This window comes from Alternaria triticimaculans (genome assembly GCF_023758025.1).
Source record: "Alternaria triticimaculans strain BMP 0046 chromosome Unknown scaffold_36, whole genome shotgun sequence".
NCBI lineage: Eukaryota > Fungi > Ascomycota > Dothideomycetes > Pleosporales > Pleosporaceae > Alternaria > Alternaria triticimaculans.
Genome location: NW_026055993.1, coordinates 24953 through 51978, shown reverse-complemented (window position 1 = coordinate 51978; position 27026 = coordinate 24953). Strand labels below are relative to the sequence as shown.

Here is a 27026-nt window from a genome sequence, read left to right as displayed (position 1 = left end):
AGAAACGTCAGCGACTGGATCGCGGCGGCACCCGACATCCACAAGTAGGATCTTTCCTCATCAGACTGGCAGTTGCTGGACACTTGCGAAACGAGTGCAGATGATGCACGATTGAAAGGCTCGCTGGAGAAGACGAGACGGAAGTGGTGTTGCCGTGGTCAGATCCGCACAGCCAATAGGGAGATGCCAAGCCCGCGGTGGCCCGACGTCATCCCCGGAGATTCGACCTGGAGATGCTCACCACAACTTCTCCAACCACATCACTAGAACCGCGCTCATCGGACTCTGATCTGGGTTCTCGCATTGTCCTATTATCACTGTCATCAACACGTACCTCATCACCCTTCTTTGCGCAAATTGGGACGCGCAGGGCTGAACCAGCTCGAGGCGGCGGGTATCCAGCTCTTGCGCGCCAGTCGCAAACGTGCGAAGAGTCCATTCACATCTCCGCGCACAACAGTTTACGCAGGAGTCAGCGCTGCGCTTGATTCGGCGGCACCGACTTATACTCACAATGATCCCGAATATCGGAACAACAGCACCAGCGAGGACTTCGACCGGGGCTGTAGTAGAATCTACTGTAGGCTTCATGTAACGAGAACTGGCTCCTCGGGCTCATCGCCAGGTCTTCACACGTTTCAGCACTCGGACCCGCTATATCAGAGTGACGAAAGCTCATTTGGCGCACCACAGGCTGCGTTGGACAACTGCACAACACCCTGCCGACAAAAGGGAGTCGCCATACGAACGAGCGCTGACTTCCAGATGCAACTCGTTGGCTCTTCGCTGGCATTCCACTCTCCTGTGGAATCTACGCCTCTCATCAAGCATCGACGTCAACCGGTCGGACCACCTCAAGCCCACGCCCCGCATCTACTTTCCGAAACGCGAACGAGTGCATGAGCCGTCCTGAAGCGCAGCTCGCATTTGTCGCTGCTTCTAGGCATCCCAACTGAAGAGACTACACCGCACCAAGAAAGCTGACACGGTCGTACTCCAACAGCATGAAGCGGACTTTGCCGGAGCGCGGACACAGGATGCGCAACGCCTCGGGAAAGGCCTGACTCAAGGAGATGGCACCTTGCTTGGCTGGTAAGTTACCCCGCCGTCTCTCTCCGAAGTCATATACTAACCATGCTGTTTGGCGCAGCTCTCAGCTCTCCTCATCCTCTCTCTTTCGCATGGAACGCTATCGAAGGCGATGCGACCGCAAACCACGAACACCGCCATGTCTCCACCCTCTGCGAATCATCAGGCTCCTCTTCGTCATGACGCAAAGCTAGACAGGTTGCGATATCGATTGCGACGCTCGAATGTAACGGGTGCAAGGACAAAAATCAGAGGAATCCTGGAGGACTTGCGGTTGTAGCTGCGACTTGGGCTGTCGCATGGTGCTGGCCATCGCTCGGAGGTCGAATGCAGGTTGGATTACCCTCCCGCTCCTGGGCATATCACGCCGAAGCCCGGCCACCGCTTTCCGAAACGTGGACGAGGCCCTCCGGTATAAGGGTGCATTGCGCCACGCTCAGCTCGGCCATAGTCTCCAAGAATGCATCTACAGCGCGACTTCGGGCTCATCAAGTAGGCGTAGACGGCAGGTCAGGAAGTGGTGAAACTCGGCACGCACGAGGTAGTTTGAGTAGGCCTTCTTGCTCTACTGTGTCGTCTTTATGGCTTTGCAGCAGCTATTGCGCGTTCGTCATGAACCACAACTTACCGAATATGAATGCAGGATCAGGTTCTCCATCAATCGGCAGCTCCATGTCTGCTGTGCGATAGCCGTCAACCATGTTTACGTTCAGTCTGAATCTACCGAAAAATATCACACTATAGGGAGTGTAGCCATTCGACCATCAATTAGTATTTGTTACGACGTCTACTTCATATCAATGAGCCACCCATCCGAAACTCCAATGCAGCTTGACGACTCCCGCGAAACTCTCGACTCATTCCTGCAATTCTGTCATCGACCAAGCTGTCCTTCCCTGGCACGATCGTCCAGCCAGGCATGCGCAAACCTCACGCGATATACCAAACGCGACTAACCTCTGTTTGCTTCCTTCAAATCGAACGTGTGCTCGTACTTGGTCTTGTTCGTCAAAGCATGACGAGTTTGGATGGACAAGCTGAGTAGACACATTACGAGGATTTATTAGGCACATCATGCTGTGATTATCTACTGCCAAAAGTCAGTTCTGGGCGCTGTACTCTTTTGTATTCTTTCCAGCATCGATCACACCTCAAATGGCTCAGCGGCCAAGATGCCATCGATGGCGTAGAACTTTAGTTCAGGATGCATCTACATATTTTAATATGCTCATACCTTGCTGCATGTTGTTACTTCTGTGTGTTAGAGCTGCCCTATTTCTACAGTTCTAAATTCATATCACCACGCACTATGCGGTCGTCTTTAACTCGCATGAGCGGGGACCACTGCACAGCTTTCAGGAGACATTATGTAGGGAGATCTCATGTTAGTACGCCAAATCGTGCATTGATGTACTTCAAAACTAGAAGGCACAGCTTCTGCCCGGATAAGATCGCTTAAAAGTCAGCCATGATCGTTGCTGGAAGTCGGCACAGGATCCACGTGACAACGCGACAAGCGATAAGCGGGGCCAATCGCGCGACGTCACTTGCTCCTTGCTCACCACTTGGGCACCTGTGCAGTCCCATCCGATGCATCATAAAGTCGTTATCTCATCAATTCGCAACATTGCCGCCTTGCGAAACCCTCAACTCGTCGCGATTAATCCAACAGGTGCATCGCCCATGCCGAAACTGGTATGATACGGTCGTCGTTCTGTGCAGCCGTGCCGGCACCCTCGTAGGGGCATCATCGACATGACCACCACCAGTGTAAGAAGGTATAAGATACCTCCAATGCACCATCACTGACCATGAGTAGGACCTCAAGTTGATAACTGATATCAAAATCACTTTCCTCTCACTTTATATCTCCGCATCGATATTCTCCAAGACGAACCACACGCCAGCCACCGGAATTCACGACTTCAACCTCAAGCCCGACATCCCTTGGCGCACGCTCGCACGCGCAATCGGGACGAGCCCGACTATATACTACGCCGGCTGAGGATGAGGAGGAGAAGCCAGTGGAGCTTTCAAGGGATGCGGAGCCGCAGGATTGGCCCGGAGTGCTGAGAAGTCTGGAACGCTGGACCACATCGCGCCTTGGTGGAACGCCGTCGTAGGCTGGATATGGATGATGTTGGGGTCTGTATGCATCATAACGGACGCGCATCTCCAGTCTCCCCTGCATGGCGCCTGTTCGAGTAGCCATCGGGTATCTAGTGACATCCCATTCCGACGGCACGAGGCAGGTCACTGTCTGGATCTCCCACTTCGCCATGCTAACAACGACAGGGTTACGCTCTTCTAGATCGCGACGCAGCTGAGCTCGATTAGCTACCAATACCGCGCCCGTGTCATAACCACCCACACCTCAATGGATGCCCGACGGACGAGACGACGCAAATTCCAACGTACACAGCGTCACTATACACACGGGAAGGGGCGGAGTGTGACTGCGGCCTAGCTATGTGCTGTACCATAAGAATATGGCTGGACTTCACGCGGAGTGAGAAGGTCTTTTCACGATGAGCTGTTCAGGTCGGACCGTGGCTCCAGATCAGCGCAAGAGGGCGGTAGTCTCTTGCAAGATAACCGGGACGCAACACTCATCGTCATGGCGCATTCGAATTAAGTTTCGGCGTGGTTATGCCATCGCGCAATGGTACATTAAACACTATTTCTGAGACGCCCCGACCATCCAATCGACTCCAAGTGAAGGCGCACTCAACTTGTCTTATGCAAAGCTTCAGGGATAGAGCCGACGCCCCTGCTCCCGCAAACCTTTCATCCCCTTTACGCATACAACTTGATCCCCTCCAGGTTCACGTCCACTACCCGATCGGCGCACAGCGAGTCGAACAATTTCTCCCTCATATATTTGAGGACCTGCTTTGCTTCCAGAGGAGAGAACTGCTTCTCGACTGAAAGGGTGTTGTTGATGACTCTGAGGACTTTGTCGAACGGTATCTGTCGCGCCTTCGGTTTCGTAGTCGCGAACAACGTGTACAGACCTGTGCGAAAAGCCCTGTAGCGCCCTAGTTTGACCAAGCACTTTCTCCGCGGAGACTTATACCTATCGATGGGGGAAGAAGGCTCCGTGTCCGAAGCTTGCTCGTCATCTTCGCTGGTAATCTCGATGGGGCTGCTGCCGCGCGAAGCGCCGGAAGGCACGTCTTCATTCAGCTCGGCGCCTTCGGGTGTAGATGTGGGAAGAGACGGAACTTCGGTTTCGCGATTTTGATCGATCATGGAGAGAGGCGTAAACGCTCTTACGAGACTTTGTTGACTCTTTGCGTCGTTGTTGACCGAAACCGAGCTCTTTTGATGCTGGGCGACCCCGATGTCATCATCGCCATCGTCGTCGATGCAGATGGGCGCGGCTTGCGTACCCTCAGCAAGATTATCGAGAGTTACTCGCGACTTCAGAGAGGTCGGCGTGATACGAAGCTGGCCATTAGTCCGGAAGCCAGCGGTCTTCTTTCCCTTCGGCACCACGGACGGCGCTGCCTGCATTTACATCAGCTCCATGCTACCGGTAATGCTCATGTCCTTGACACATGGTACTCACTTTCTTAGGCAGTGGACGATTCTTCGTCTGACCGTTACGACTGCGTGGCGCCCCGTGTGCAGGTCGCGCACCGGGTGTGCTCTTCTCCTTACTGCCCTTTGAAGATCCAGCCGCAGCTTTCGCATTCGGCAACAAGGACTATGTCGTCGATCAGTACATCTTCAAAGCTGATGAAGCCGCCTACATACCGGTTTTCGGATTCTGAACCCGTACTTGCTCTACATAACCTGTTAGCATTGAGTGGACTAATGGCGAACGAGGGGTCAACGTACCAGCGCCATGCTGACTGATGGGATATATCAAGCAACGATACTCTTGATTCTAATCGCAAGAGAAAGGACAACGAAAGAATTTGCTGGAACGCCATTTTATTGTGGAAGTGAACGCGCCAAGCAGAGATACCCCTGCTGTCGCCCCGGGTGGAAAGGCCGCAGGAAAAGTGAACGTGGGTCGGACTCGCAGGGCGAAAGGGAGAGCGCAAGGTGAAGAGTAATGTTCGGATGACCTAGAGCGACGGCCTTAAGATACTCCACACAGTTATAATACTGTCAATACCGCCCGACATATGAACTGCACGCTCGCGTGCACGGGGTAATGATAAAGGAGGTATGCAGTGTTCTCAGTATGTCAAACGGTTGGCGTGGAAGTCATAGTGGATCACTTCCGCACATTTGTTCAAGAGAAGCGTTCTTGGAGCGGTGACTGTGGTTTCCTCTGGAGCGAGAAAGCGCGCACGGATCAAGGTGCGGAGATTGGTATAGCGAGAGAGGGAGAAGAGGGAAACACCGGTGGGGCAAATCATGAGCGCCTAGGAGTCAAATTTGTTTAGGCAACAAGTCTATACGCACCATCCACGGCGACACGGCTCTGCGCTGTGATTCCTTAGCACGCGTCCTTATTGCGAATCACGTACTACGACCTCACGATCGACAGGCCAAATTCGCTCACGCAAATCATGACGTCCAAAACCTTGGAGCTCTCGGATATCTTCGAGAGTGCATGGGAGACTATCTGTGCGTCGCTTCCAAGGCTCCTGTTAGTAAAGAATGGAGGAAAGGGCACGACAAAGAGCAGCATGCGCCACATGTTCGAGGGTCATTTGGGGGAGTGGAACATCCAAGACGAGCTGGAGGACTTCTTAGCTGCTATCAAGCCAAGGTGAGTAGTAACCCTATATGAGCAGCATTGGGGACAAATACTGACCATCTACACCCGCGTATAGTTTCGATAACTGCCCAGCCATGACGAACGTGAACACTCCGGTGATTCTCGTATATCATCCAGACTTCGTCGCAGACGAGGGGGTTACAATGGCGGCTGAAATCGACGTCGATGGGCGCATCAAGCAAAATCTGGCAACGCCAGTGCGAACGGTTTTACATGCGCTTGCAAGATGCAGATCCGAAGCCGATGCAATGCTCCTGCCCATTCACATTGAATGCTCCAGGTAAGCCCACTGCGCGACATGCATGTGAAACATTCACTGACGTTGTACCCGCCGGTTCCCAGCTCTAAAGGTGAGGATGTCAAATCACGCCCGAAAGACCAGGAGCCCGACCTCATCCTCAATGTTTCCGACTCGAACGGCGGCGATGAGACAGTGCGCATCATAGGAGAATTCAAGATGTGCACGACTCATAATCTAGCCAAGATGATCAAGGATCCCGCCTCTAAAAACCCAGGATCGTTGCGCAACCTTCTTGGTGAGTTATGACATGTCTCTGCGAGTCCGCACAGCATTGCCACACCAAGCATTGAACGTCCTCGATCGCGCTAACTCCCCATCACAGGGCAGCCCGCCAAGTATATGTACAAACACAAGATCAAGTACGGCTTCGTCTCGACTTACAATGAGACCATCTTTCTCAGGATCGAACCGCGCAAATCCAATCCGGAAGAGTATGGTCTTTATTACTCGCCCGTCTTCCGCTACGATACCCCGACTTGTGTGGACGAGGGGAACAACGTACACACATTCGGTACCCGCTTCACAACTCTCTTTATGTTACACAAGGTCGTCGATGATGGAGGTGAAGGCTGGAGGTTGAAAGCGAGCGATATTCCGAAGCAAGATGATTGGTACTCTCGGACGGTTGCTGCCAACACTCCCTCAGCAGCTGTAGGGTCGCCCTACCTCGGCAAAACACCACTCTTACCCTCCGAATCACCACCCTTACCCTCCAAATCACCACCCTTACCCTCCAAATCCATGATTCGGCGACTGCGTTCCAGGAATCAGCTCTCAAACGTTCTGACACCTATCAAAGAATCGCCCATGAAAGCTGCGAATGCGATCAAAAAGACGGTAAAAGGACTGAAAGACAACTTGAAGCGGTCCAGGGCACAGAACACAAAGAATAGCCCGTCACCAAAGCCCAGGTCTCCGCGCAAGGTCAGCTGGGCAAAGACTCCTCCCCAAAGTGCCGAGAACTCCGAGGTTACAGAGTCAGCGCGCAGTCTTGAGGTGGCTGATATCGACGATGGCGATGATAGCGAATACATCGACGATGGTTTTGACCCGTCTGACGATACTGATGGACCTGATGAGTTTGATGAAGCGGGAGCGCAGGCTGAGAACCTTGTTCAGCTGCGTAGACTGGACCCGAGTACACCAACGCCAATGAGTAGAAGGTGAAGAGTTTATCATAGCTGAGCCAAGTAAGGCAGCTATGAATAATTTTCGGGCATGGAGAAGCGGTTAGAGATGCCCCAGCTATATGCAGAGTTGGAAGTCAGCACGGGCGCAGTAGGTGACACTGACCTGGGATATCGTAGTCAGCTTTGGAACATTGAACGACGGTTCGTTGAAAAGGGTTGGTAATACTTTGCATTCTTCAGAGCTCTCTCTTCGTATCGATGTATGTGAACAGATCTTAGGAGATCTTAGTGGTGTATACCCAACAGTACATCTAAGAGGCTCAACGTATAGGCAGCGGAGCGACGGAGTTCATGAGTAGATCTGATCGGCTCTCGTGTGCATGAATGGCACCTGGGCACTTACGAGACTCGCTGTTCTGGCTTACTCAATTGCGGCCCTCCATGATGATTACTAATTGGTTCTTAAGGGGAGTAATACCTTTCTCGAGACTGCAATAATAACTCTTTGTTTAACACATTCAATATCAACTGCGAGACGTCTCGACTCCAGGCTCGAAAGCGGAGCCTTGAATTGGCCAATGATCACTGATCCATGATGGCGCTAAGTCGGACTGAGCTAGTACCAGAGTTAGCGCATTTCCGACTGGAGCACAGGTAGTCGGCCGGTGCAACAACACACTGAAGCCCTAACATCGATCCACCTCCGCATCATTGTACACGCTGCAGTATTCTCCGTTCATATCTCTCCAGGATGACCTCTCGTCCCATCTCCAACACTTCGAGCTCCTCCAGCGACTCTCACAAGCCCGAGAGTGATGTTGCCCCCAGTCATGCGAAAGCCCGCAAGCCAAGGCCGTCACCCAAGTGGCTGCGCGACAATCCATACGTCGGCAAAATCTTCCGCACCACCAAGGATGCGCGATGGAAGATACTCGCACCGCTATCAACGCTGGAGTTCCAGGATGACCACAGTCCCTGCGAAGCGCGCCAGGTCTACACATGTGTCTGCCTAGATGAGCCCTGGAAAGCCATCGGCGAGTGTGTAGTCAAAGTCAAGTTCCAGTAAGTAACAATCCTTAATCTCCTAGACATGTTAGTAACAGTATCAGAATTCGCGCGAGTAGGCGTACAGTTGAGGAGTACCAGGAAATGATCGATGATGGCGAGGCGGAGCTACGTGATCAAAACGACACCAGAGGCACCAGATTGCCTGCATACAAGGATCACCTCAAGCTGTGCACCACACCTACCACTTCACTCTCGAGTCCCGCGACAAGAAATGAGATAGAAGCTCTTGACCGTCTTGGGCATGAAAAATGTCAGCATTCTCCCTGGCTCTGTGGTACGTCTGAAGGCACGGTGCGCCCGGGTTTCCATTATGAAGCCATAGATGGAGGCTATCGTGTCCTTATGCTCATGAACAAGTTGCCTGGGGTGACTTTGTCAATGGACATGTTCTGTGAGATGGCTCTTGAGAAGAGGAAGGTTGTCCGAGAAGCCTTCAAAGTGGCATGGCTGTAAGTTTTCCTCTACCAACCCCGGGCCTATCGTGCTGACTTTTTAACAGTGCCGTGGTGAAATGTGGGGTTGTGCCAATCGATCGTGGCCTGCACAATATCATGTGGGATCAGGAGACTTGCAAGTGGTAAGTAGGCTCCCTGTTTTCCTTGAATAAAACGCTAACGCTCGCATTGTAGTTACCTTGTTGACTTCGAAGAAGTTGACAAGCTTCGCGCGAACGAAATGAGCGCTCCCAGCCTAGAGGATGACGAGCTGGACATGTGGATACCTAATGAAGATGAAGTCGCAGAGTATTTGGCGTACTAGGATGATCGACCTTCTTGCGTTGGTCAGTGGTCGACTGGGGGAGCGCCCGTGGTAAACGGGGTCAGACATCGGGCCGTTGTTCAAGGAGCTTGGTCTTCAGCACATATATTTGATCGCGATAAATACTCACGTGTGTAAGCTGATCCATACAATTTCGATCGCATAAAGACACTGCCCGAAAACGCATCTGTGATGAACTCATGAAGTTCGAAATCGCCGCGGAAGTCTTCCTTTTCGGGTGCTAGCGCGGCCGAGAAAGCCCCGAGCCCAAGGCTGATTGAACGCCGCGTCACCCCCTCGCCTTCTCCTTCGCAACTTCCAGCACTTCCCTGGCTAAGAAATTCCGCCCTCAGCGACTCGTTGTGAGCCACCAACCGACACTGCAACTGCTCTGATGTGCTGAATCCAGTCATGCCTTCTCGGACAGACATCAGTCGTCGATGACCTTCGTACCTAGTTGGCTTCAACACGTCAGCGCGAAACCCGACTTCGCCCGCATAGCCATCGCCACACACTTTGGGTGTCGAGATCTTCCTCCGAAGTGGCTGTATCATGATGGGTGTTTGTGCGTGGTACTGTCATCTCCACAATGCCAGTTACCCATGATGTGCCTCATCGAAATCACCACGAAAAGTGCAACTATGCTATGGAGATTAAGGCGAACGCAACGAACTTCGGAGATTATACATCATGAGACGCGAGGTCGTAGCAGTGAACGGCACATGTATACCTAAGTTTATTCCCCGTCTCATCTCTTCAATCGTCACATCCTGTCTTCCTTGTCCTCCAGCCTGCTTATTACGCAGTACAACAATGCCCTATGAACGATGAGCTACATGGCATTTGTGCAACAGGGTACTTGATGTCGCCAACATCTGCATCGTATTTCGCTCCATACACTCAACTGAACTTAGACAGGTGAATCCTCACTAAGATAATGTGTGCATTGACTTGCAAAACAAGCGACAAGCATTGGGGCCAACCTTGAGAAAAGACGAGAGGAGCGACACCAAAACCACATACAAACGACGTTGAACAAGAAGCCACAAAAGAAGCATCCACCAGTGCACCATACCCGACGATGAGCGAGAAACCATACCTTCTCCTACCGACTCCGACGTCCTCCCTTCTCCGTACAGCCAGAGCCCGTCTTTCATGGCTGCAGCATGTTTACGACCCCTCGCGCCTTCGGTCGAACTCGTCAACGCAATGCATAATTGCAGCGACACCCAGCTCGGCGCACGAGAAGATCGCCCTTTCCTTCTTCCAAAGGCGCTCGTCCATCCTTTTCGTCTTTCCAACCTTATGCGAGATGTGGAAATTATGGAAGTACCCGCATATCTGACAAGGCAAGCGGGCCTTGATGTTATTGTTGAAAGCGATACCAGGACTAAGAGATGGAGGAGCCTTTTTGTACGGTGACTTGGTACCTTGCGGAATGTCATGGGCCTTGAAGTTGTTGATGAGGTCTTGTTTGGCGCTCTGCATAGCAGGTAGGTGAGCGAAAGACTTTGCAAGGCCATCCCGGCGTTTTTTTAGCAATGCTTGTTGGCCCTCATGATTCCACCCCATGAACGTGGAGCGGACGGTGACCCAGTGCAGTCCTCGCTTTGGCTCGGCGACCTTAGATGGAAAGATAACATAAGAACAAATGGGAAGGACTCTCCTTCCTAGGCCAAGGTCTTGTAACGTCTCCTTAAACGACCCAACTAGGTTCAGTGTTAGCCAGTGTTCTTCGAAGGGTGCTATGGCGAACTTACGAAATACCTTGAATTGTTCCGGTGTCTCTGGATAAATACCGGGTTCAGCATGTACGTTTTCGGCATGTACAGTTTGAGCAACAAGTTCGAGGGCAATCTCCGAAGGCGATGCTCGCACCTCATGCCAATGAGCCACACTTCGAAGGCGGATCTCTCTTGGTAATAGCTTTCGGAGCGAGTTGATTACCTCCCGTAGCGCTTGCATCGTCGCATTCATTTTCGGCACATCTTTCTTGAACATGGCTTTGGCCCTGAGACTGACAAACCTCGGATGGAGTAGTCCATACGTTTGCCATCGAAGCGCTCTAGTCACGTCGTCAATGTATGGGTACCACTGTCTTCCAACGCTGGAATTCGGGTCGCTTTTGGCCCATTCGGCGTTGAGATGAGTGGTAGATGGCGATAGATCTAGATGGCCCTTCTCTTTTACGAGCGTCTGGATGGCCCTCCCAACTGAAAGAAGCGTATGTGCGTCTCGCGTGAATGTTCCCGCACTGTCTTTTGGATCGTGTGGAATTGAATCGAGGTTGACCCTCGCCGTCCATGATGGCAGATCCCGCACAGCATCAATACCAAGACTTGCTCTGCACTTGCATGGTATGCGGTCATTTGTAGTATTGTTGCCCGGAAAAAATTGATCCAAATGTACTGAGGCGATACGTTCACAAACTGGACATACTGCTCTGCCAGTAGGGTGTATGAAAGGTACAATAGGTTTAGGATGCAGCGAGGACAAAGGGCAATCGGGAGATAGAGCAACGATTGGGGGCGTTGGAAGTGTAGATTTGCATCTGATAGCAGGCAATGAGCGATATGGTCGATAGGGTAGCAGCATTGATGCGCAGTATCTTCGATGGATTGATACAGAATTCAATCTTTGCATGAGCGCCATTGGCAATAAACTTATCGTGAACCGTTCAAGATGCGTATACAACCCAACTCTCTGCTACAGGTACTTTGTTGTGACCCAAATACCTGATACCGCTTGCTACACCTGCCATTGGCTCTTTGATGAGCTCTGGCGAGAAGCAACTTGCGCTGTCGATTTGCGACGTTGGAACTGCGTCGAATCGACATGCTTGCTGCGCGTCTTGTCTGGAAGCATTCCTTGTGCCAGTGCTAGACCCGCTTGCGCTCAGCATGATTGCCCTCGTCAGATCTGAAAGCATTCTTTGGGCCACGATTGGCTCTTCTTGAGTTTGACATGTTGACACACTCGCGTCGGTGGAAGGTATCTTTGTTCGTGTTTCGTTTGGTACCGCTTTGTTTAGCATGTTTGTGAGGTTACTATTGCGAGATTATGTTTGCACTGGAGCTTTCTTTGCCTGGTTCTAAACATTTGTGCATTCATTCAAAAAGATATGCAGACTGGTGTCGACATTGCTCAGTTGTTGTGGAGAAACCCGCAGGTTGTGGCGGCGTTTGTCACCGTCTTGCCACTAGGATAGAGTGCGCAATCATCTAAGTTGTGTGTTGTAGACTCAACAGTCTGGTGAATTTGCTTCCACAATCGTTCGCCGCTTTGACGTAGTCGCACAGGAACCATGTTTGGTGTTGCAGCCGCTATGCATAGCACAATGAATTTCTCCGCTCGGAAGCCTGGGCAGATCAGTTTGTCCAAAATGGTCTACTAGTTGATCAACATCCGTGCGAAATGACTTCACTACCGAGATTTTAACAATAATATCGCGACGTTGATAATTTGGGCGTGACCTTTGCTATCACAGTCAACGCGCTAGACCCTCGCTAGTCTCACCTCTAGCCTATCAAAACCCCTCTTACCCCGGGCACCTGCCTGCCTCTACTAGTGCCTGCGTACCTCATCTACCTGGGTATTAAACCTCAACTTACCACAACAATCTTCGCGCTCATGGCATTCTCCCGTCTTCTTCGGCGTGCAACACCTCTCTCACTCCCCGCCCGCCTTCTCAACCATCATCGAATGTCGACGAACAAAAAGGCACGTCCACACCTGCGTACGCTAGGTTTTGGCAGGATGGCTGACACGAACGAGAAAGCGCGTCACGTTGGGGCCCAACAATATGCAGATTTCTCGAGGTGGCGAGCTAGCAACGACAAGCACGCGCTTCCTTTCAAGCAACAAATTTGCGAGTTCTTTAAGGTCGATGTAAGAACTACGGTGTATGCGCTACTTTGAAGAAACTTACTGACTTCTTGTGTCAACACCTCAGATTGAAGATGAACAGAAATTTGGCGACATCTTGGACGAATACATGAAGAGATGGGATGAATATGCGGAACTACGGATGTCTCAGTCGGGCGGAGAGACCGATCTGGATAAAGTGCTTCGCATGAACTTCAACCAGGAGTCGACAGTCACTCGTATGCGGGATGTTGAAATGCAGCTATCCAGCCGACACACCTACGGCATGGGCCGCGACAAGAACGTTCATCTTTATCTAGAGGTTCTTCCAGCCGAGCTCACCGCTCATTACGCCCCTCCAGCTATCAGCGAGATCAATCATTACTCCAACGCGGTCTCCACCCCGTTCATATACGCCAAGCATCATCTGGGAAAGCGACACGGCAGTGACGATGTCGCCCAACCCCCACAGTCTGGAGGATCGTTTGGACCCTTGAAACAAACGAAGTGGATGCGGTTCGAAGCTGACCCGAATGCAGCCGGGAACGCGCAATCCCCAAACCTGTACAAGTCGAAGTTGGTACACATCGGGATCATCAACGCCGAGGAGCACACCAAGGACCGCGGCATCAACACGCAACAAACACCATACGCCGCCGTAGGGCAGGTTGGAGATAACGGTTTCATCAGTGGGATCTACGCCATCCCTCTGGATCTGAAGGACGACGAAGAAGAAAACGAAATGTCGCCGTCGAGGTGGTACGATCTAAACGACCTGTGGAAGCCAGACACGGTTGGTGTCTACTATCTCGGCAAAACGCTCGAAGAGTGCAGGAACAACAAGTGGGAGTTGGTGTCTGACGGCCCGATCGAAGTCATCCACAAACCGGAGGACGAGTAGTGAGTGGACTATCCGGCCTTTGTTGCATGGAGCGTGAAGAAGACGTGCTAACCTCCATCAGAGATGTGGCTATGGTGTCGAGGATGTAGTCTTATGGGACTGGTGTTGCTTGGTCTTCAGTCCTGTCGTGAGGCGATGTCGGAGTCTGGCGAGGTCAAAAGGCTTGATACTTTTTTGTTCTTCTCGCACGACCTATCACTACTAGGCACCACTCCAAGCTGGCTGTACATGTTGCGGTCAGCGTTGTCGAGTTGGTGATGGTGGCTTCAAGCGGTAGCGAGAAGGTGATGACTTTGATGCGCGCGATGGTTTTAGGCATGTAAGCATGGACTCCAGTAATGAACAGCTCACCCAATCTTGTCCGTCGTGCGTTGGTCCTGGGTAGGTGTAGCGAGATGTCCCAGTGCTGCATGCCTTGTCAGCGCCAGTCAAGCTTTGGGTGTTACCTCGGTCTATGGGAAAGGTAGGTGTATCTTCCAGCCAATTGTGATCTCGCTAGTTTGGTCGCTTGAGCTGGTGATGTATCTCCCTGGAAGAGATATTGCCTGATGTGAGACGTATGACTTTTGAAGGCGTGGGTTGTACATTGTCCTTGTGACGTTGTCGGCACTGGTCCAAAGGATAGCCATGTTCAGTAGGATACACTAACGAATGGAAGTCCAACATCCACATGGTTCGTTTTGCTGATGATGCACGCATTGTAAGAGTGACTTCATGCAGGCATCAAGTCACATTGGTAGAGGAGAAGTGTCGATATAGGCAGACGCGGGCTTGCCATCGCGACCAGTCCTCTGCGGAATAGATGGGTATAAGCCATTGCGATACTCAGCTGCTAAGGCGCGCACGTTGAGCGGATATGACGCGCAGTCGTCTCCTGCCCTCACCGAGCGGCGGGCACCTTCATGCCGGAATGGTCTTTCCAGAACGAGGTAGCCGGGCCCAACTAGATCTGTTAATGTTGTCATCGCGTCGCGCCTATACTGATGAGCTGTATTTGAGTTGGAAGATCTTGCGTAAGGGAAGAAGATGCGCGTGTTGATGAATGTTACGAGTTTTGACGCGGCTGGCGATCCCAACACGGAGCTATCGCGACATGACCACTCCCGCGGCGCTCTCTTGAGCGCTATTGGCGGAGGCGCGAGTCAGCCCGGGAACTTCACAACCCATCACCTACGGGGTCTGACTTTTCCCACAGCCGCCATGCCTTCTCAATCAACGATTTCGGACCAGAATGAGCTTTTTTGTAGAAGTGATGTAGCACCCTCTAGATCTCTGATCAAGATATTGGCATGAATCTTGTCCGGTGTCTGGCGATAGGAGAAGCACCACGTCGCATGTATGAGTTTTTGCACTTGTGCCGGCGATGCATGGAGTGCGGCACATCGCGATGGTGTAAAGACCGTGTTCACAAAGCTTGGACTTGTTCGTGTTAAGACGGAATCAGCCTGATGAGCGGTAGCAAGACTGCACCACGTGTGGCGTGCTGCCGCGCTCCTTCCCTCCAACCTTCAACACACCAGGCGGGCAATGAACTTCTCACTGCCACCATTAAGTTTACCCGGGCAGAACGACATCCTTGATTTTTTAGAAGCCTTCCTCCCTTGGAATTCAGCCGGAAGTATACTTGAAGTTGACGCATACATCCCGTCCCGGAACCGATAACTCACGTGTAGAAAGGCAGACATGACACGAACCGACCACGAAGTATTGGATTAAGATAATGCTATGATGAGTACTTCTACTACTATCTGTTGCCTATATCTGACTCAGGAAGTTTCAACCTCGTCATCAAGGACAAGAACGGGTCATCACATCGCAGATGCACCACGGCGAAGATGAATGATTGACAGATAATGTCAAGCAAGGTTGTCATTAACTTATTAGATATACATAGATATGGATGGGTATCATCGTGGTAGTCATTATTCGTGTCTTCGTCTTCCGTCCGTCTTCTAGTATGATCCAATCTGCGCACCGGGCGGGGCCTCGATATCGATACGACCATGAGCCTGCGTCTCAGGGAGCCTGAGACTGGAAAGTCCAAGAACATCAGGCATGGCAAGGTCGGGAATGCCAGGATAGCCGGCGAGTCTGCGCTGCGTAACCCCCCACCTTGAATCTGTCCTTTCCGATCCCGAGTCCGTCCTTCCTCCTAACATGATCAAAGACGTTGTAACGCGGCCCTGCGCTCCTCTTAGCTTTCTTCTTTTCTTTGCCCTTGCCCTTCTTCTGTTTGTCTTGACCCTCTCTCTCCCAACCACATGTCGTCATCGTCTTGCACTGCCCTCTTCATCACGTTCTGCTTCTCTTTATCCTTTGAATTTCTCCTTCTTCTTTGCCGGCACAGCTGGCGTGGCTGGAAGTGCCGGGGCGCGGGCGGCGTTGATGGTAAAAAGACCGGGCTCGGGGGAGGCCTCGGGTGCAGTATCGACGTCCATCTCCTCATGCTCAGGCTGCGCATGGCTAGCCTCATACTCCGCGATCGAGACATCCCCTATCACGCTCGCATTCCGCCAGGTCGGCAGCCACTTATTGCCGTTCTCGTCTAGCCCAGCCCATCGCACACGATACTCCGGTTCGTCGGAGTTCTCTGGGCATCTTCTGTGTGTGAGGCAGTCGACTTCGTAGGTTTCTTTGGTGTGACCCGCCGGGATTCGAAGCTTCGCGCGAGTGCGAGAAGTGCGCGGCTCATAGAAGTTTATGCCACGAGCGGCTGAGTGGTGGGACAAGCGGCGCGTGTGCGCGGTGGAGTTGTCACCTACACGACGTTAGTACGACGATCAGGTACAACGCGGATGGCGGTAGCGGGTCAGAGCAAGGGTCCTACCGTCGCGTGTCATGGTGGCGGGGTAGCGTGGGCGCTACGTTGCTGGTGTGGCCGAGAGAGATCGCGGTTGGGCCGGAGATTTGCCTGTGTGCGCTAGCCGAGCCTACGTCAGATGGTGAGGATGCGCAGCACTTTCTTCCAACGACGAGACCGGCAAACGCGAAAGCAGCATGTATTTTATCGCAGCAGGCATGAGAATGACGACCCATGTACAGATTCCCACCTTCATCCAGAACGGAAAAGACTGACGTCGTTTCTGATTGGGTCCTTGTCTGTGCAGAGGTCTTGGTGAGCTGCGGCGGTTTTGGCCCAAAGTCTCATGGCTGCGCACACGTCTCTACAGCCGCAAAGCGATCCGATCTCCGCCATACCCCGGATCCTTTGTCGCATTGCCCATCTCGAAGTACATGGCCTTTTGCAATGCTGATGTCTACCCGTCGTGGTTGTGGTGTCGTATGGCACTGTTTTGCAGCTCGCCAGCAAGCCCCACGCGCAACGCATCATGTCTCGCCCGGCGACGCCACCATGTTCAGGTCGTCCGAGATGAGATATCGCACCCGCTAGATCTTCGTGATAGAAGCTCGGTATCATGATGAAGGTACCACATACTCGTCTGCAGTAGTGTTCGTCGATGAAATCTGTCCAGCCCGTCCGTCGTCCACAAAGATGCTCGAGAGGCTGAGAACGTGTAAGGGATGCATAAACAGAGACGTTGACTCCAGCTTACGTTCCATTTGGCCTTTCCTTAGCTCGTATTGTCACTTCGGATTTGTGTCGCTGCGAGGCAAATGTGAGACACTGATTCAACGTCCTTACTCTCAGTTGCGTGCTCAAGTAAATGCTCACATCGCATCTGATGTATCGCTTCCTCTATTGGCTAACGGTCCACCGGCATCGAGAGCACTACCAATATTCTCATTGTCTACTCATGTCGAGGCAATTTATGCCATCCACAGCGCACTGCGAGCGAAGCCAAAGACCACGAATCATTGCTTCACGCCTCATCAAGGTTTTAACCAGATTGTAGAGCGAAGGCCGTTCCAGACGGCATGATAAATATCGCGTGTTTCCTCCCTGTCATGATCGTGAGATATCCTACGCAATCCCCAGAACGTTACCTCTACCCACCGGACCAGAACCGTTGCAAGGTTTCCATATCGCTAGACATCAGTCGGACCTGCCCTGTGACCCATACATAAGTCCGTCATACCCAACCACATACCCTTCTTCCATGTGCTTCTCCGCTGACTCAAAAAGACCAGGCGCAATGGACAACCGTCGTTCTCCTCTACCTATCTGGCTCGATGTCGTGTTGTTCATAAACCTCACCACTGTCATTGTCTGTGCTTCCAAGATCTTCCTTCGCAGTCTCGGCTACTTGGACGCCAACTATGTCTCGAGGTCGGACACAGATGCTCGCGTGTTGTTTCTGGGCGGGTTCGTCATGATCCTGATTGCCATCATGATCATGAGGAGGGCACACGCCGTCATCAGAGACATGGAGAAGCTCAAGTCTAGCATGTTGCTAGCCCGTCGTGAGCTGGTTATCGCCGAGCGTGATCGTCGAGAGTCGCTAAGGGAGGAAGAGGACGAGGAAATCGAGCTCATATTATCGGACGCTACTACCGATACGGTGCAGGCAAATCTGAACGCACTCCGAGCTTATGTCGACGCCAATAACGACATCATGGCGATTCTGGACAGAATGCATGGTCGCAAGGACCCCGATATGGCTTCCATCAGGAGTGTGCTCGAGGTTAGAAACACCATCGAAGAGCTGAGGAAGAAAAGTGGCGATGAGTTCGAGTTGTACATTGATCGCTTGGACATCATCCGCTCGGCTTTCAGGCAACGAGACACCTAGGATACGTACCATGTTCTTCTACCCGGACTTTGTTAGCGAGACGAAGGAGGTCATGTTTCCTTTCATACATGTATTCGTGTCTAGGACTTTCCTAGTTACTGCAAAACTACTTAGCTAGCATAGCAAAGATTCTATCAGCGTCTTATCAGTTCTCTCACTGTAACGAATAAATGTCTCCTGTTTTGCAAGTTATCATAGATAAGATTCAGCTACAGCCAGTGTACTGCTTTCTCCATACTAGGCTCGTCTTTACCCGAAGTTGCTGCGGAAAAGACAGGAGTAAGCCAAGGAAGATGTTTCTATTGTGATGCATCGTCTTCTCTGCCAAGGGTAATACACAAGACCCTCATCCCTCATAGAAGATGGATAGTCCAATAGTCTTCAACCCCACTTCCAACCCAGTCTGAGAAGCGTATGTAAATGCGAGTACATTAAGACCACCTACATGTCGATCGGCCGAGCAATGCGGGAAAGACAAGTCAAGGCTGGTACGAAGGGCAGCTCGGATCGCTACCATTTGACAATGAGGCATCATTTCGGCTTCCTACCACTCTATTTGACATTGACATCGTTGCTTGCTGAGGCGCGGCACCGGCATTGCAATCTTGAGACCGGTGCGAAATGCAGGCCACATCTGAGCTCGTCGAGGGATCATCGGGCTGTGCGCATTCCTGTCCGCCTCTCCCCGCTACCCGACACAATCCACGATCAAGCTCCCGGGCCCATCACCCCAGCGAGGCCAACACCGTGTGACCGGGTGTATGTATGTGCCGTCCTCCTCGTGTATCACCAACCCGCCGGCATAGCAAAGAGCGGCTTCGCTTATTCGGACGTCGTCGAGGGGACAGATTTTGAAGAGGGTCATTGTGGGCGCATCGCGGGCTGGGACAGGTGCTGCAGACAATCGCATGGCTGGCCCGGATCGACTGGGAGGAGGCGCGGATGAAGATTGGAGGCGAGCGATGTGCAGAGGACGGGAGCATCAGCCTCGACCACCAACGCGTAGCGCAGTGAAACCGCCAAGATCTTCGAGCGCGAAGATAGATGCCAATTCGCTGTGTTCTACATCTCATCTGATGGTATTAGCTTTGCCCGGCACTGCTCCGATATCTTGTCATCTTGTGGTGTCGGCTCAAGCTCCTGCACCGACCAATCGAGAAAGACTGGCCAAATGTTCCAACGCCAGTAGCCGTGCTTTCTCCCTCTCACTTCGTCGGCTTGTCTAATCTCAGCCGCGTCGAAGGGGTGTTGATGCGGGGTGGAATCGAAGACAGGTGCGTGTGCGTATGCGGTAGAGGGCATGTTGACAGACGATGAAAGACAGTCGCAGCTTGGTACGCTTCTGGAAATCACGAGTCAGTGTTAAGCCAATCTAGATGAAAGAAGCCTGGGCAGTTCGTACCCGTGGATGGCGGTGATATGGCGGTGATATGGCATTGCAGCACGAGCTCTTCGAATAGCAATACCCTCCTCATGGCAGTTGATGCGCCTTCATACGCGCCTCAGTACTTACAATGTCATTTTGCCCATTTGGGAACACGACTAGAGGCTGTGGCGCCGTTGGCACTGCTGGGTGTCGTGGTTTGGTGTTGCGATACGCGCCGTACATGGCTAGTGACGTCGCATCACGAATGGCGCATCGCAATGTTACGATTCGAGAGAGACGCAGTGATGGTAGTGTAGAGCGCAATTTCAGTCTGGGGTCACAGGTACCAGATGCGCATACGGACGTACGCGGTATCTGCACTCGGGGGCGCGGTGGCCTGTGATCTTGCCCGGGTGGAAGCTGACTAGTCGGCACGTGATGATGACAGCTTGGCAGAGTCCAGGCTCCCCGCAATCGAGGCTCAGCGCCTGTGCCAGGTGCTTTCGCATCCTCGTACCCCATCGGCACATAGAAGAACACCTAATCTGCCAATGACGGCGCTGTCACCCACAAACGGGAGCCATTGCATTCTTGTTGGGCGCCGCCCCGGAGGCAAGGCAGCTGACTTCCGCGCTAGAGAGTTCGCGCTGAACTTCAACGAAGGGCGACAACACTATACCAAGCTCGTTTTTCCGTCTAAGATCTTGGGGGAAGATAGAAGTATAGTTGAATTGATGTTTGCTCAACATTCTGCCCGGATAAAATCGACTGATCAGCCCCGGCGATAGAGAAGTAAACGGCACGGAAGACGATGAACTCAACGATGCCAATTCACATGCGCTGGAACGAAGTCAAAAGAGTCAAGCCATATTCCGGCATCAAATGTTTGAGGAAGAGTTAGATACTGGTCCATGTATCACCCCAAACCGTACGAAGGAAAGACGAAAGTCCAGAGCCCAGCATGCCATCCCAATTCCAACGCCAGCCGTAGTCCACCACCTACAGGTCTTTGATGATGCTCTTCATGAACCACATCATGACTATGAGCGAGAAGAACATGAGAATTAGGGCTTGTCCGATCGCCACGGCAGCCATGACCATAGCGACAATCGTGGCGAGACCCTGACTGATAACCACGCTGCAGAACATCGTGATGACAACCTTGGCTTTGGCTTTCGCTAGAGCAACGTCCACCTCTTTATGGAGATATTCGACCCGCTTAGAGGGGACTGGCGTCTCTATATGGTCGTGCTGACCGGCCACTGAGAGTTTAGATGTGAGCAAACGTATGCAAAAGTGCAGGTATATCGTACCTTCCACCGGCGCTACCTTCCGGGCTTCGACCGCAGAAGGCGCGTCCTCACATTCATTCCCATGCGGATTCGACGATGGGAGCTTTGCCTTGCCCGCGAGCAGCAGGTCATCGTATGGGTCTCCTTCAGTCTCTGGTCCAACATGAGTTTTGCCATCACGTACGGCTGTCGCACCAGAGTCGTCACTTACCATTGCTGGAAGCATGCATGGTGAAGAGGGTGCTGATACGTTCGGCAAGCGGACTGTCGAACAGTTGGTCAGGATCACCAGGTTTGAAGAGAGGTTGCAGCTCATAGACTTCTTCGTGGCGTGAATTGTTGACGTTGCCGACGCCCGACATGACGGTGAGTTGATAGAATGTCTTCGATTTGAGGATGGTGGGCGCGTGGTGATGGGCGAACAGGGTGATAGCACGATTTCGAGGAAAGATCAGCCGTGAACAGACATCCGATGTCGTGCTTTAAGAAAGGGGACGGGAGCTGACTTCTTATCCAGACCGCGTTGCACGTTCAATACTCTTTCAAAACAAACCAGCGATTGAGCTTAGAGACACCCATATTTTGGGTAACGTATTGTCACGCTCAGCGCTGTCCGTGTTTTGAAACTTCGTCAATCGACGTTTGGCCCAATCTGCCGGCTAAGACATGAAGGATTCGCTCCCGTCTCGGTCATGAGAAGCAAAGCGTCCAGGTACCGGGCCTTGGCACCATCGTTCTCGTTGTCGAACTTGCCTGTACTTATAACAACTCTTATAGCGGGTTGCATTATCAGTATTTCTCCGCTTCTTGTTCGCAAAGACCAGAGTGCGATGCGGCGACCATTGGTGCTCGCGTGAGTTCTGGCGTTTGGGGCTCATGCGGCACAGACACAACGAAGTTACACAAGACGCCGCTGCCGCTAGCCACGCCGACTTCATTTCGTGTGAAACCGGGTACCGGATCCCTCCCGTAATCGATGTTCTTGGGGACGCTGTCAAGACCAAAACAAGCAACGCACCCACGTGCGCGGGGACAACGTTCTTCGCGATAACACGCATTCGGACTGGTAAAAGCCAGTGGTGTTAACCCCTGCGTACTTCGTTCCGTGAGATCTGCTAGGATCTTCAAAACATTTTCCATTGATGTAGATCGAATTGAAGCATAGATTTACTTGTTCCGTGCACAGATAGACTTGTATCTAGCCATGTAATCATGCTAACTTGTTGCAAAACCCTGGAAGAACGTCTGCGCACAGTGATTGACACTTGAAGCCTCATTACATCACTGGCCATGACGGCATTTCTGATCAATACTATTCTCGTCGCTTTCTTGACAAATGGAGAACGCACAAGCGTATCGTCCCCAGACGCGGTTGCAACGCGGTCCTTTCACAGTGCAGTTTGAAGTATGCTGTAAGAGGTGTCGATAAGGCTAGAGAGAACTTGAGCGCTCGTGATTTGAGTGAGACGTTGTTACACGGGCAGTAAAGAGTGAGCATAGCTTGACTGAAGAATCGTCCGCGACGATGCCGGGGATTAGAAAGAATTCCCGACGCCTAGAAGAAGTCGTTCCATTGATCTTGTCAATACGAGGGACGTATCAGTTCGTCGTGGTGTACCTGCGCGTTCGGCTGCGGGTGGGTTGAGTGTCTCGCATTTCCATGCGCAGGAGACGCTAGCAGAAGTTCCCCAAGTGAGGAGTTGATCATATTCATGAAACCGAGCAGGTCTTGAAAGAGGCAAGCATTACTCCGATTGAATTTCGCATTCGTCAGCACTCAGCCTAGCTTGGTCACTCAATCGTGGAGAAGGAGGAGATCTCGAGATGCCGGATACGATTTCGGGGTGATAATTGAGACGCAGCTTAACGTATATATCCCCTTTGCTGTCGTTCCTCACAGCCTCTGTGCTACTGACTTCACTCGAAGTGCATGTCCTTATACTCATCGTCCACCCTAAAAAGTTGTCTAACCTATGAACCACGAACCTTGGTCATCCCAGTGCCCGCAGAATACTGCCGCATCGACTGCTCGGAGCGCACAAGCTGCTAGCAACATCGCTGCGCAGTACTACATCGACGTCATCTTCGCGTCGTCCATGTGTGGGGTGGGGACATCCAGCTGCGACTGCGTCCACGATGACCTGAGAAAGATTGGCGAAGCCGGATAGGATGACTTGGTAACGGACAGGGATGCGACATACATCATGGTTGGCAGGACCACGGGATGGCAGGCCTGTGTTGTGGTTCGTATTGATGGTCCAGGGCTGCGATGGAGAGTGATGCGACGGTATTCATGGCGGAATGGACGGTCCAGTTGGGTTGGGACCTGATCGAGTTGATGCGCCGCCCATGGCCGCGATGCCAAAGTGCGACGGCAAGGGCTCCATCACATCCTTGATAACGACGTTTGGCAAATCCACGTATTTCGCATCCTTTGAGGTTGCCGTAACCGTCCCGTTTTCCATGCACCACGATATGGCGAAATCCTTCAAACGCCACTTGTATATGTTCTTGTTCGAAGAGGAAGATACAGGATGACTGTATAAGAAGTGGGAGTGCTGGGTAGCGACTGCGGATCAGGCGCGATCGTACTTGTAGCTTATCGATGAGAGCGTCCGGCGATGACGCTCGAACACATGCTCGTGATTCAGTCTATCTCGCCTCCGGCTACGTGTTGATGACTCCATCCTGTACGGAGCGAAGGCCCAGGGACTGGGGAGGGAGGATCGGCTGAGAGGGGGCAGTCTGGCTGCAATAAGTGGGAGCGTCAAGTTGTCGTCGCCTGAGCAGCGCTGAGGTGGGCGGGGTGTCGGTGGAGTGTCACATCGGTGTGGGCGTTCATGTATAGCGAGGGCGTCGAGTGGGCGGTCTTGAGGTCGAATGCGGCATCGGCGACATGTTGACAGTGCTCGTCGTCGCTGCCTGGCCAAAGACACGCGGTACGTCCTACGGTGTCGTGTCAGTCGCGACAGAAGTAGCTTTGGGGATAGGGCGGTGAGAGTGTACCTTTGAACATCAGGAATATTGCGATGTCGCTCGCATTATACGTTGATGTAATGCGTGTAGGGTAGAGCGATTGCGCAGTGGCTGTCTCTTCGGCGGGTGTGCGCGTATCGTGAGGGTTGAGGGGCTTGCCTGAGGCGCGACGCGCGCCGGCCCTGGAGCGCGCGGGGCCTTGGCGGCTACGTCAGACGGGCGGGCAGGCGTACATAGTAGAAGGACTGCCGGTGTGCTGGCTGCGGTAAGAGCGAAGGCAAGTCATTATAGAGAAGGCGATGGTGATGTCGACGAGAAATAACCTAAGGACAGCGACGTGGGAACGCAAGGGTGTGGGTGGTTGGGCGTGGTGCTGGCTGTCGCGTTCCGGGTGAAGGTCGGGTGTCGTTCAGGTCAGCTGAGCATGTCGTCTCGTAGCAGTTTAATTGTGTAGAAGAGGCCTAGGGCAAAAGGGCCGTCCGAGCTGGAGTGCAACAGTGTCGTTGAATCAAGCCTGCGCCGGACGCCCGAAGCCTGCCAACGGTGCAGCGCCCCAACGTTGGGGTTGGTGCTCTTTTGCGCCAGTTCCCCCGCCCAAGAGATCCTCTCTCCCCCACAACCATCCGACATCTCGACAACAGCTAACGGACACGGCCGCAGACTCTCGCGCCCGCTACCTGTGGTGGACCGAATGTGATATGTGGTGCCATGTCGACTTGTGGTCGCAATAACCTCCTGGCGGTGTTCACCAGAGCTCAGGCAAGCTGGTGAAGAAAGAGGAACAAGAGTTGGAGAAGGGGCTCAGGGTGTGGTGCCGGATTTTAGTACGCCGCTTGGTACAAGCTATTTGAAGTACTCCTCCCGGGCTATGAACGTCTTGAGTTGCCGTCAAGACCAACCTCAGCCTGCCTTCTCTTCTTTCCAATCACGTCAATCAGTACGTCGAGGTCGAGGTTCTCCTCCCCGCGACCAATCGATCACCGATCGCGCTGTCACCGGCGCCGACTTTCACATAGGCCGATCTTTGAGATTGTCTTCATCTTTCCATCAACTTCAAGAAGACTGAAGCGGTGATGTCCATCAGGAGGGCCAGGCCCTTCAAGTGCTTTCTCATGCCCCGCAGTCTATATCCCTTGGCTACTGCCACTTCCCTGGTTCTTGCATCAATCCGGCATGGCGGAGGAGCGGGAATGTGCTGGGAGTAGACGAGGCACTGTATCTTCGGGAATTACCAAGTGATGAATGCTAGAAGGTGCCTGGCAGTCGACACCTAGAAGGCTTCGCTCTGGGACTGGCTCGTGGAAACCTCAGTAATCTCATGTTATTGATATGAGCTGATTGCATCACGTAACCGCAGCCGCACTGTCGTGTCCCGTGACTAGGACGCACGTATACTCGGAGTGACTAACGGCCTCCTTGTTGTTAGGCTATTATGGATGTGAGGCATCATAATTCGGTCGGAGGATTTTGGAAAGATTTGTTGAACTACTTTTAGTGCACTAAGATACCCTATTTTGTCTAGAACTCTTGCAGCATTCGTGCTCCACGTGCTATACCACGATGTCCACCAAGAACCACACGAGTCCTCGCCCACTCTCCACTGTCTGATGCTTCTAGGCTGTCTTCACGAGCCTGAATACATAATAATAGGATACCCGAGTCCATGGACTGTTAATTACATGCCGATTGGGACTGCACACTGTTCACCTCACCTTAAGGCGCTCCTCAGATCCGGTATCAAACGTCTCCGTAAGGCCACCAGTCATCGAATTGACCATCAGGGGGGATTAAAAGGCGCTTCATTTGCACCATCCAACCCCATGCCATCGAGCCATTCGTGGATGACTTCGAAGCTCTTCTTTATCTTCTCTTCTCCGCTATCAAGGCTACTCTCGCAGATCATTCGGGCGATATTACGGCTTGGAATAGCGGTGTTGGTTCGACTCTGGTCGTCATAAGTCGAGCGGCGGTGGCGGGATTGGCGTATATCTTTCGAGTCTTGGTTTCCTTGACCAGGCCCTTGCCTCATAATGCCAGTCTGTATGGCTGGTCCAGTGCCTGGGAGTCTTACGCTGGCTTCGTTTCCGGCGGTCCGATTCTATGAAGAGTGCTGATGATTTGCTGGGCGCCTGGTGCTTGTCCTTGGTCGGAGCGCACTTCTTGCGAATGAGCCGACAACGTATGCTCTTGCGGTTGCTTCAGCTGCCATAACGACACGATCGAAGACGTTTGACTGATGACGTCTGGTGGGTGTGCTTTCGAATGGCTGAGGTCGTGTATGGTTCGCATCTTGCCCTTGTAGTTAGAAGAGAGTGCCGCGTGCGTCCCGACTCGCATGGTCGGCTTGGACGCTCCTTGTTTACATTTGATCATCACCCATGATTCCCGCTTTGTCGCGCCGCGACGAGTATAGACGATGGAGATCGATCAACTTGGGCAGTTGCAAACGCTGAATGCACACGTTAGCCACCCGGATCGGGTGAGGTGAACGCATCCTTACGTTTCGCGTGGTCATGCACCTGCGGAAAGCAAAGTCGAGGTGAGTGACGGCCGCTGGAAATATGCGCTACAATAAGATGAGCTTGTGCGAATTGATCAATGAAGGGAAGTAACATACCCTCGGTAATTGACAAAGCTTTATGGGAGTAGCGAGGTGGCAGTACTCGCCGAAGGTGTGGTTGATTAAGACCAGATGGTTGTGACACGGACAGTACAGGCATGAGAAGGTGATTCGATGGGATGGTAGAGGTTGGAGGTAAGATGAGTACTTCGATATATATATGGGAAATGTATCCCGCACGCGGGAGACCGCCTCTAGGATCGATAAAGGCAGATGGTGAGAGAAACGACG

General features: G+C 52.4%; 8 protein-coding genes across 8 annotated transcripts; 4 read left to right on the top strand and 4 right to left on the bottom strand.

Moving 5' to 3' along the window:
* Positions 1–3885: 3885 nt before the first annotated feature.
* Positions 3886–4941, bottom strand: J4E78_010626 (uncharacterized protein; the record flags this gene model as incomplete). Its single annotated transcript, XM_049371202.1, has 3 exons — positions 3886–4599; positions 4661–4798; positions 4933–4941. The coding sequence occupies 3 exons, from the start codon at positions 4939–4941 to the stop codon at positions 3886–3888; spliced, it is 861 nt and encodes a 286-aa protein (XP_049217057.1).
* A 674-nt stretch (positions 4942–5615) lies between these two features.
* J4E78_010625 (uncharacterized protein) lies at positions 5616–7295 on the top strand (the record flags this gene model as incomplete). Its single annotated transcript, XM_049371201.1, has 4 exons — positions 5616–5818; positions 5883–6107; positions 6170–6363; positions 6451–7295. The coding sequence occupies 4 exons, from the start codon at positions 5616–5618 to the stop codon at positions 7293–7295; spliced, it is 1467 nt and encodes a 488-aa protein (XP_049217056.1).
* Positions 7296–8009: 714 nt separating this feature from the next.
* Positions 8010–9085, top strand: J4E78_010624 (uncharacterized protein; the record flags this gene model as incomplete). Its single annotated transcript, XM_049371200.1, has 4 exons — positions 8010–8320; positions 8356–8775; positions 8826–8903; positions 8956–9085. The coding sequence occupies 4 exons, from the start codon at positions 8010–8012 to the stop codon at positions 9083–9085; spliced, it is 939 nt and encodes a 312-aa protein (XP_049217055.1).
* A 1170-nt stretch (positions 9086–10255) lies between these two features.
* Positions 10256–11130, bottom strand: J4E78_010623 (uncharacterized protein; the record flags this gene model as incomplete). Its single annotated transcript, XM_049371199.1, has 3 exons — positions 10256–10794; positions 10846–10872; positions 11112–11130. 3 exons carry the CDS (start codon positions 11128–11130, stop codon positions 10256–10258), a joined length of 585 nt encoding a protein of 194 aa, XP_049217054.1.
* A 1657-nt stretch (positions 11131–12787) lies between these two features.
* On the top strand, positions 12788–13850 carry J4E78_010622 (uncharacterized protein; the record flags this gene model as incomplete). Its single annotated transcript, XM_049371198.1, has 3 exons — positions 12788–12809; positions 12864–12973; positions 13038–13850. The coding sequence occupies 3 exons, from the start codon at positions 12788–12790 to the stop codon at positions 13848–13850; spliced, it is 945 nt and encodes a 314-aa protein (XP_049217053.1).
* A 2309-nt stretch (positions 13851–16159) lies between these two features.
* On the bottom strand, positions 16160–16690 carry J4E78_010621 (uncharacterized protein; the record flags this gene model as incomplete). Its single annotated transcript, XM_049371197.1, has 2 exons — positions 16160–16608; positions 16678–16690. 2 exons carry the CDS (start codon positions 16688–16690, stop codon positions 16160–16162), a joined length of 462 nt encoding a protein of 153 aa, XP_049217052.1.
* Positions 16691–17908: 1218 nt separating this feature from the next.
* Positions 17909–18541, top strand: J4E78_010620 (uncharacterized protein; the record flags this gene model as incomplete). Its single annotated transcript, XM_049371196.1, has 1 exon — positions 17909–18541. The coding sequence occupies one exon, from the start codon at positions 17909–17911 to the stop codon at positions 18539–18541; it is 633 nt and encodes a 210-aa protein (XP_049217051.1).
* Positions 18542–20906: 2365 nt separating this feature from the next.
* On the bottom strand, positions 20907–21561 carry J4E78_010619 (uncharacterized protein; the record flags this gene model as incomplete). Its single annotated transcript, XM_049371195.1, has 2 exons — positions 20907–21352; positions 21411–21561. The coding sequence occupies 2 exons, from the start codon at positions 21559–21561 to the stop codon at positions 20907–20909; spliced, it is 597 nt and encodes a 198-aa protein (XP_049217050.1).
* Between the last annotated feature and the right edge of the window lie 5465 nt (positions 21562–27026).